Below are 10,948 nucleotides of genomic sequence, written 5' to 3' on the forward strand. Positions count from 1 at the left end.
TGCTATTTTAGGACACAGACCATAGAATTCTGTATGGCACTGCCTTACTTTCCTACTATTTGTCAAAGCCCACTCTGTCCATTAGATCATTTTAAACTTTGTTTTGATTTGATTTAATCCTCTTTCTATCTAGGGATCATAAGAACATAAGAATAGCCTTACTGGTCAGAGCAATGTCCATCAAGCCTAGTAGCCCGTTCTCACGGTAGCCAATCCAGGTCATTAGTACCTGGCCAAAACCTAAGGAGTACCATTATTTCATGCTACCAATACAGGTGCAAGCAGTGGCTTTACCCATGTCTTTCTCAATAACAGACTATGGACTTTTCCTCCAGGAACTTGCCCAAACCTTTATTAAAACCAGCTACACTATCTGCTCTTACCACATCCTCTGGCAACGCGTTCCAGAGCTTAACTGTTCTCTGAGTAAAAAAATTTTTCCTCCTATTGTATTTCCCTGTAACTTCATCGAATGTCCCCTAAGAGTCTTTGTATTTTTTGACAGAGTGAAAAATCGATCCACTTGTACGCATTCTACTTCACTCAGGATTTTGTAGACTTCAATCATATCTCCCCTCAGCCATCTCTTTTCCAAGCTGAAGAGCCCTAATCGTTTTAGCCTTTCCTCATACGAGAGGAGTTCCATTCCCTTTACCATCTTGGTCGCTCTTCTTTGAACCTTTTCTAGCGCCACTATATCTTTCTTGAGATAAGGAGACCAGAATTCAATGCAATACTCCAGATGAGGTCACACTATGGAGCAATACAGGGGCATTATAACATTCTTAGTCTTGTTAACCATCCCTTTTTTAATAATTCCTAGCATCCTGTTTGCTTTTTTGGCCACCGCCTCTCATTGGGTAGAAGGTTTCATTGTATTGTCTACAATGATACCCAGATCCTTTTCTTGGGCACTAATCCCCAAGGTGGACCCTAGCATCTGATAACTGTGATTCGGGTTATTCTTTTCAATGTGCATCACTTTGCATTTGTCCACATTAAATTTCATCTGCCACTTGGACACCCAGTCTTCCAATTTCCTAAAGTCTGCTTGCAATTTTTCACAATACGCATGTTTTAGCAACTTTGAACAGTTTAGTGTCATCTGCAAATTTAATCACCTCACTCATTTCAATTTCCAGATCATTTATAAATAAGTTAAATAGTACTGGTCCCAGTACAGACCCCTGCGGCACTCCACTGTTTACTCTCCTTCATTGAGGAAAAATTACCATTTAACCATACCCTCTGTATTCTATCCAATAACCAATTTCTAATCCACAACTGACATTTGCCACATATCCCATGACTCTTTAATTTTCTCAGGAGTCTCTCATGAGGAACTTTATCAAGAGCTTTCTGAAAATCTAGATACACTAAATCAACCGGCTTACCTTTATCCACATGTTTATTCACACCTTCAAAGAAGTCAAGCAAATTGGTGAGGCAAGATCTCCCTCAGCTGAACCCTTGCTGACTCCGTCTCATTAAATCATGTTTGTCTACATGTTCCACAATTTTATTTTTTATAATTGTTTCTACCATTTTTCCCAGCACTGTGTTTGTCCCATAAATGTATGAATTCTGTCACTGTTTTTGTCTCCACAACCTCCACCAAGAAGATATTCCAGGCATCCATCACCCTCTCCATGAAAAAATATTTCTTGATGTTACTCTGAAGTTTACAACCCTATAACCCCAATTCATATGCTCTAGTTCTACACTTCATCATCTCTGAAAATTATTTGGTTTTATATTAACACCTTTTAAGTAAACACCTATATCATATCTTCCCTGTCCCTCTTTTCCTCTATGAAATACATAATCAGGTCCTAATCCTCTTTCATATGTTTTAGGGCACAAACCCTATACCATTTTTGTTACCTTCCTGCAAACCACTTTCTGGTCGTTATATGTCCTTAGCAAGATGTGGCCTCAAAAACTGAACACAGTATTCCAAGGGGTACTTCACCATCAACTTCTACAGGAGAATTAACACCTCCTTTCTTCTGCTGGTTGTGCCTCTGTCTATGCAAAGTAGTATCGTTCTGGCTTTGACCACTGACATGTCACATTTTTTTGCTACTTTGAGATCTTCAGATACTATCACGGCAAGGTCCTGCTCCCACTTTGTGCATATCAGCCTCTCACATGCCGCTCCTTTGAATTTCTACTCCCTAAGTGTATTACTCTGCACTTCTTCACTTTAAATTTTAACTGCCAAATACAGATCATCCTTCTAATTTTTGTAAGTCACTTCTCTTGTTGTCCACTCCCTACAGGTTGAAAATCTTTGTATCATCTGCAAAAGGCAAACTTTTCCTTCTAACCCTTCAGCAATGTTGCTCACATTTTAAATAGAATTTGCCCCAATTCCAATTCTTGAGGCTTTCCGTGAATTATCTTTCTTTCCTCCGAGTGAATTCTATATACCACCACCCTCTGATGTCTGTTAGTGAACCAGTTAAGCACTTTGGGTTCTACTTCAGCTCACTCAGCTTATTCATGAAATTTATATGAGGAATCATATCTAATGTTTTAACTGAAATTCAAGTAGACTACTTCTAGCGCTTGTCCTCGATCCAGTTCTTTAGTTACCCAGTGCTCCCCCAGTCATTCGCAGTCAGCGATTTGCGGTCCCAATCATTCGCGGTATTTTCCAACCACGAATGACCGGGCAGGAGAGGACAGCCGGAGAGGCAGCAGAGAGCAGCCGTTGCGCCGGCAAGTGAAGGAAATCACTCACGATATGCTCTGACCACCTCTTCCTGCACTAAAGTCGGGCCTCACCAATCACGAGCTGCGTGTGTCAAAGCAGCTCCTGATTTGTGAGGCCTGACTTTAGTGCAGGAAGAGGCAGTCGGAGCATACCGCGAGTGATTTCCTTCACTCGCCGGCGCTTCGGCTGCTCTCCGGCTGCCCTCTCCTGTCTCCCCCGCTGAAAACCGTATTCACAGTTTTTCAAGATTCACGGGGGTTCCTGGAACGGAACCCCCGCGAATATCGGGGGAGTACTGTAGTTCCATAAATAGGTCCAAAGCAGAGAATGCAAAAAACCTTGAAATCTAGACAGAAACATGTATAAAGGAGCAAATAAATCAAGGCAGAATAAAGAGAACTGATGTGATGCAATAGTTATAAAAGGAAAAAGTGTGATAAAAATATGATGTTAAGTAATGCATAAAAGTGGAGACCTTCTAAGCAAGACAAAATGAATGAAAAATAAAAGACCACCTTAACAGCGACTTATGCCAGATGATGATTCCATATATTGATCCATGAAAAAATGGGCCTATATAGGAGACTGCAAAAGCCCCAGTTTCTGAACCCATTGACAATATAATCAGACCATAGACACCAGTTCTGTATGAGGTCTGTTCAAAAAGTCTCAAGACTGATTTTAAAAAAATGTATTAAACAATCTTACAACTTATTCCATTAGGTCCTCTTCAAAGTACTCCTCTTCCCTACATATACACTTTTCCCATCTTAAACACATCTTCAAGAATCGCCAAAAGTTGCTGCATTGAACTTTGCTTTATGTCTTCAATGGTGTCGAATCGCTTTCCTTTCAGCGTGGATTTAAGTTTAGGAAACAAGAAGAAGTCAGCAGGGGCCAAGTCAGGAGGGGAAGGTGGCTGGGGAAGAACTGTTAACACATTTTTTGCGCAAAATTCACAAATTGTGATGGCAGTGTGAACAGGCAGATTGTCATAATGCAGGAACCATGACTGCTCCTTCCAAAGTTCAGGCTGCTTCCTCCTAATTCTCTCACAGAGTCGTTTCAACACTTTCAGATAGTCATTTTGGTTGACAGTTTGTTCTTGTAGCAGAAATTCATAGTGAGCAACACCACGACTGTCAAAAAAACTGTTAACATCACTTTGACATTCAACTGAACTTGCAAAGCTTTATTTGGTCTTGGCGATGTTTTGGTTCTCCATTGAGACGATTGAACTTCGGCTTCCACGTAAAAAAAACAAACTAATATCACTTTAGGTTCAAACAATTTTTATTGATTGGGGGGGGGGGGTAGATGGTGTGGTAGATGTGCCTCCAGGAATGGGTTTAGACCAGGGATCTCAAAGTCCCTCCTGGAGGGCCGCAATCCAGTCGGGTGTTCAGGATTTCCCCAATGAATATGCATTGAAAGCAGTGCACGCACATAGATCTCATGCATATTCATTGGAAAAATCTGGTCTCTGAGGCTCATTCCAAATGTCAAGCAAGATTCTTTTGGATGCATGTCACTTTAGGGTGTTTTTTGTTTTGTGACTATTGATTTAAACACCCTACATTGTATTTGCATTTCTGGAAATCCTGAAAACTCGACTGGATTGCGGCCCTCAAGGAGGGACTTTGAGACCCCTGGTTTAGACTATGCTGTTCGACAGTAAACATATAAGCTTCCATTTCTAATCTAGACTGTGAGTACATGTGCACAGCTGTGCATACATACTGATACGGCTTCCACAGCTCTTCTTTCTGTGTTCTGGTTTAAAAGCAGATGCTGTATGAGTGAAAAGTAAAAGCAGAATCCAAAGTTCCTCCTTGTTGCTAATGACCATGGGCCTTTTTTTCACAGGCTTGTCCTCATCTGGATACCTTCGGAAACTCGGAAGCGCGACAGCAAGCTTTCAGTGCCCAGCATACAGATGCAACAGCAAGAAAAGGCCTCCTCGAACAGGGCATTTACACTCCTTGCTGAAAACATGGCAAGAGCGAGAGTCTTTTTAATAAAGTATTTAGTATTCACATACCAAGAAACCAAATTGTAAACTTTGTCACTGAGGAAACCCTGCATGCTGTAACTGTCACCCAACCTTCAGCCACCACCATTCTCCTTACAGTGTCTCTTGTGGTTTGTTTCCTATGAATACCTTAAACCGGATCTCATTCAGAGATGCCAAATTACCCTGTTCCTTGCTGGAGACTTTTTGGCTGGTTCTGGTTTTGAATTTACATCCCAAATCGGTGTGGAATTTTGCCTGGGGTTTCGGAAGGCATTCGGATACGTGATGACACACTGCTCCTGTTTGTCCGTACAGGGGAAATGGCAGTTTTTAGGTTGGGGGATTTGGGAACTGAGAAGGGGGGTGGGGGGTGTTGGGGGATTTAAGGGAATTTTTGGCAGAAAGTCTGGCTGTTGAAGGTTGCCTGTGTATTGATATATGCCACTGCTCTTTTGTACAAACTCTGTTTATACATACTGTCTTTACTCTCTGGGAGAGGCTAGGCTCCCAGAGTACTTGTTATGCAAAGTTCCTTGTACATGCACCTCTCACTCACACCTACTGTGACAGGGCCTGGTGTTAGATTGATATCCTGGAACATTTCTGGGATAATGTCTCCTGTAAAGCATGCCAAAATTCTGTCCGCCCTGAAACACCACCAAGCTGATATAGTATGCTTTCAGGAGATGAAGCTAAGTGATGTTGAACATCAGAAGCTGCAAAGAAACTGGGTGGGTGAGGTCTTTTATTCCTCTGCTCCTCAAAAAAGGCAGGAGTGGTAGTCCTGATCAACAAAACACCTGCCCTATAAGGTTCAAGAACTCCTGAAGTATACTGTGGGCTGTTTTATCCTTCTACGAATTAACTTACAGGGCTGTGTATTTCATCTACTAAACGTCTATGGCCTTAATGTGTATAACCATGCCTTTTTCACTGAATAGTTCGAAGCAGGGCTCCATGATAAATTGGTCCCCTTGCTGTTAGCGAGGGATTTAAACCAGGTAGATGACCCTCAATAGATCGTTGCCCAAAAGGTTCAGCCTTGTGCAGGCACGGAGCAAAAGGTATCATCTATTTCTGCACTGCCCTTGAGCTGGTCGACCCGTGGTGCCTCTTACACCACACAGAATATGACTTTACCCACATATTGTGAGCCCATAACTCGATGTCACAACTGGACTGTATACTTATTTCCAGACAGCCTTCCCCTGGTTCACAGAGCTGAAATAGGTCCCACATAAATCTCAGACCACTCACTAATTTGGCTTCAACTGGGTAAAGGTCACACACCAGAAGATTACAGACCGATCTCATTAATTAACGTGGATATCAAAATTCTCTCCAAAATCCTGGTGGATCGCCTGATCTCTTTTTTACCCTCTCTCACTGGACCACCATGTGAGTTTTCTGCCAGGATGTCACTCGGTCCTCAATGTACGGAAAGTGCTGCTGGCCATGCTGGCTGTCCAAAAAGCACAACTCCCAGGGATCTTAGCTTAGATGCAGCTAAGGCTTTTGATAAAGTAAACTGAAACTATCTTTTTACCACCTTACAACTTGTGGGTGTGGACGCTTGGTTCTTTAAGGTGCTCCATATTTTATACACCAACCCTACGGCCACAATGCTAGTTAACATCATCCGTTCAGACCCTTTTACCATTAGTAGAGGCACTTGCCAAGGCTGTCCTCTTTTCCCTTTACTATTCATGCTCTATTTAGAACCCCTACTATGTACTAGCATACGGGATCCCGACATTGTGGGACCTTCACCCCTGAAAATCCTAGCTTACGCTGATGACATGCTACTTACCTTAGCACAACTGTGTTCCTCCCTGGTAACCCTGCTGGGCACCCTGGAGGAATTTGGGTTTTACTCCAGCCTCCAGCTGAATCTCCATAAATCAGTGGTGTTACCTTTGCAACCACAAGTACAGCAGGCTTGGGAAGGGGAGTTCCCTTTGACATGGGCAACTGGACACATAAAATACTTGGGGATTCTCATACCCCAAGACCTTACCACCCTATACTCCTAAAAAATAGAGCCTTGCATGCTGGACACGACCTCAAAGTTGATGGCCTGGCACAACTTCCCCGTTGCACACTCTGGTAGAATAGCTCTTTACAACATGCTGTTGTCCCACAATGGCTATACACCTTGTAGGTCCTCCACCTGGTATTGACCTTCAGGCACATGTGGCTTCTAGATAAAACTCTCTCAAAATTTCTATGGCAGGCCAAACGAGCTAGGCTTCCTTTACACATTCTGATGTTACCTAAATCTAAGAGTTTGCTGAGCCTCTGCCAGTTTTCCTGGGCCTGTGGGATGCGCACAAAGGGGACTGGTTCAGAGGCACCACTCACTTTTCCATCACAACAGTGGAAACACAACTAAGCCGTTCCCCCTCCCTCCCTTCATTTCCTGCATGCTTGGGGAGCCTTTAGTTGGACCTCAGGGGGCATCTCCCTTTTTTATCTTCCTATGCAGAGGGTCTGGAGGCAGGTGAGCAAGCTGCTTGGTTACTGAGCTGACATCATACCGGAACTCTCAATTTGTGGTAACGGAGCATTTACTCCCGGCTCTATGAGCCCCTCATTTTTACGAAGGGCTCATTGTGGTCTACACTATATCATTCAGGTGCTGGATGACAAGGTAAAATTAAACCTTTTGCAACTCTGCAACAGGAGTACAAATTGGAACCTCGTGATTTCTTTAGCTATATGCAGCTCTCCCATTATATAACCTCTTTGCCCCCTGCCGCAAACTTCTCATGGAACACTACTGGTTGGATGCCCAGTTACTGCTGCACTTGAAATGCTACCATAAAACTTTACTGAGTATGATACCAGAATTTTCTTATGATTATGTTGATAAATGGAATAGGGATCTTGTACCACAGCTTTCCCTAGAACAATTTTGTAGATGTATCCACTTTATCAGATCCTTTGCCAAAAATGATTTACTTTGGGAAATGCAATATAAATTTCTGCTCAGGCTTTATATTTCTCCTCATAGAGCCCTCCTGGCTAAACTGTGACTGGATGATCAATGCCCAAAGTGTCAGCAACCCGGGCTTCCTTGGGCCATATGTTTTGGTCCTGTCCTTTGGTTTTGATCTGGACATCAGTTACTACTGCAGTGTCATCTCACTGGCCCACCAACTGATGCTTTTTTGGGATGTACAAATTGCCTATACCCTCACTTGCTGGTTTGTGACGTTTCCTTCACTATACAGTACTAATGGGGAAGGAATGCATCTTACAGTTCTGGTTATCTGCTTCCCAGCACCTTACTTCTGTGAGGACCCGGGACAATATGCTGAGAGACAATGTGCAGCTGGTCACAGGGCTTGTAAATGAGTTTTCTCTCAGAGGTACTGGTCGCCATACCTCAAGAAGGACATGGCAGTACTTGAGGGAGTCCAGAGAAGAGCGACTAAACTGATAAAGGGTATGGAAAACTTCTCATATGCTGACAGGTTGAAAAAGCTGGGGCTATTCTCCCTGGAAAAGCGGAGACTTAGAGGAGACATGATAGAAACCTTCAAAATCCTGAAGAGCATAGAAAAGGTAGACAGGGACAGATTCTTCAGACTGTGGGGAACCACAAGTACAAGGGGGCACTCGGAGAAATTAAAAGGGGGCAGGTTTAGAACAAACGCTAGGAAGTTCTTTTTTACCCAGAGGGTGGTGGACACATGGAACGCGCTTCTGGAGGCCGAGATAGGCCAGAGCACGTTAAAGGGCTTCAAAGAAGGTTTGGATAGGTTCCTAGAGGATAAGGGGATTGAGGGGTACAGATAGGAGTTGAGGTAGGTTATAGGAAATAGTCAGGGACGCTGCACAGGTGATAGGCCTGAGGGGCCACCGCGAGAGCGGACCGCTGGGCGGGATGGACCTCTGGTCTGACCCAACAGAGGCAAATTCTTATGTTCTTAGGTGATACATTCAAATACCCCGGGAGTGGTAAGATCGACAAATTTAGAAGCAGTACCACATGTAGATCTATGGAAGTGGTGTATGTGATTGGATGTCCTTGCCTGCTCCTGTATGTTGGGTGTACTATGTGTCAAGTGCAGACTAGATTGATTGAACAAAAGAGTAGGATACAGAATGAAGCAAATGCTGCCCCCATGGTAGCCCATTGTATGGAGAAGGCCCATGTGTTTCAAGATCTATGGTGGCTAGTACTTGAATAGATATCGGAGACTTGGGTTGGTGATAAAAGAGCTCATTTACTCCTATGGGAGCAATATTGGAACAAATTGGGAACAGTCAGTCCTGGGGGATTGAATGATAACATTGAATGGAATGCCCTGTTATGACTGTGTGCTTGTGTTCTTAGTGCTGTTGATGTTTTTCAACAATGACGTATCCTTCAGCTGTTTTAAATTTAACTGCGTCTCTGCCCTTCTGTGTCACTGGCGGCGTCCACTTGATTCTCGGCTAGTCCTGTTTCAGCTCCACAAAATTATCCTCTTTATAGCTCCTGACCATGCTGAAACTGGGCCGGTCGAGCGGAGAACTCGGATTCATATTATGCCTAGTGTGGAAACTTAGGGGACATTTTGAACAACGCTGAATATGTACTTTTCAGGCAAACACCGCAGATAAGTTTCAAGAACTTTGCTGGATTTTTGAGCCTTAATCTTGAGATGTTGGTAGCACTTGTGTTACTTTATTGTTTTGATAACACTTTATTAATATGATTTGTGCACGTAAGTAGGCCTGTGAAGGTGCATGGCGGGGCTTGAAAAATAGCCTGCCTATAATTTGTTAAGCCTGGAGCACTGGTTCGCCAGAGCACTGTAGCTTTGATTATTCACATTTATATAAAATATTATATAAAACATCACGATATTTATCAGTGCTATCCACATCTCTTGATTTGTATGTGGGGATTTTTATATTGTTACTATCTGTGATATTCCCCTTTGGGTTTTTGTAATTGTGTGAAAAATCCCCTATCCTGGCACAGTGGCATTCGCTTATGATTACTCAAGCTTCCATGGAACGATGTGACTTCTCGAATTACAAATCTAAAATAGGGAGACAGTTTGTTCTCACCTGGGAACCTTTCTGGAACACTTTATCCCCAACAGCCTACAGCCGTCTCCTGAATTAACATGTGACTTGCTGCCACTGTATGTCAATTTTTGGGGGGTGAGTTCTTGGAGATCATGCATTGATCTTGTGTTAAATCTGCTGTATTCTTAGCAATGACTTCAGAAAGCTTTACAACACTTTCATGGATGGCTGTACTTACTTTACTATTAGCCTTACTTGTCTGTTTAATTTGTTGGCAGTTGTCATCACTAAAATCAATAAAGATATCTAAAAAATATATATATATCCAATTAATGTGAAGGTGGGTAATGAAGGACTGCTCAAGGTGTTACTGAATTTGTTTGATAATGTAAATGAAGTCGCACAGACAATATAATGAAAAACAATACGGAAAAAGAAGTGCTGCATTACTTCTGAAAGTAAACTTGACAGTTTTCTTCTGTTCTTGGAACCAGTTTTGAATTCTGGCACCCTCATCCTTTCTTTGCAACTAGCTGGATGTTTTGTCCATTTCATATCTCCTAGCTTCCTTTAGCCCAGTCGTTGCAATCATGGACTCTGCTTCTGGTGCTGGTATTATGTATTAACTGAAGCTCCCTTGGCTAATATGGAGGAGTGAAAGACCTAGGCTAGGAGACAAGCTCAGGATCCTTTGCATGGTTGTGCACAGCACTGCCACTGAGCCACTAGACCAGTCCCAAGTGGAAGTGTTTTATACCCTTACTAAAACACAAGTCTATAATAATAGTAATAATAACAGCTTATATACCGCAATACCGTGAAGTTCTATGCGGTTTACAAAAGATTAAGCAAAGGTACAAATTGACTGACTTCAAGAGGGGAAGAAGAAAGAGAAATAATTAGACAGGAAATTCATTGTTGAGGAGAAAAGTGATAAAGAGGACAGTAGGTCGCTATTGAGAGGAAAGAGATAAGTGGATCAGTTGTCAAGATGTTTTAGGAACAGGTGTGTTTTTAGACGTTTCCTAAATACCTCATAAGTAGAGGGCGAAAGTAATTGTTCTAGGTCTTTACCCCATGATGCTGCTTGGTGTGAGAGAAGGAATTCATGGTGTTTTTTCAGTTTGCAACCTCTCACTGGGGGGGAAACAAAGTTGGAATGTGAACTTCTCTTGTGTCTGTTGGTTGAG

At 42.7% G+C, this 10,948-nt stretch overlaps 1 protein-coding gene across 2 annotated transcripts in view; it reads left to right on the forward strand.

The window, feature by feature from the left end:
* CFAP77 (cilia and flagella associated protein 77) overlaps nucleotides 1–4,759 on the forward strand; it is a 224,600-nt gene extending 219,841 nt beyond the window's left edge. For both annotated transcript variants that reach the window (XM_033960485.1, XM_033960486.1), the window contains one exon: nucleotides 4,586–4,759. In XM_033960485.1, coding sequence (XP_033816376.1) covers nucleotides 4,586–4,708 — 123 coding nt within the window. In that variant the 3' untranslated portion in view covers nucleotides 4,709–4,759. The remainder of the gene's footprint in view (nucleotides 1–4,585) is intronic.
* Nucleotides 4,760–10,948: the final 6,189 nt, after the last annotated feature.

The sequence above is a fragment of the Geotrypetes seraphini genome, chromosome 10, assembly GCF_902459505.1.
Source record: "Geotrypetes seraphini chromosome 10, aGeoSer1.1, whole genome shotgun sequence".
Taxonomy (NCBI): domain Eukaryota; kingdom Metazoa; phylum Chordata; class Amphibia; order Gymnophiona; family Dermophiidae; genus Geotrypetes; species Geotrypetes seraphini.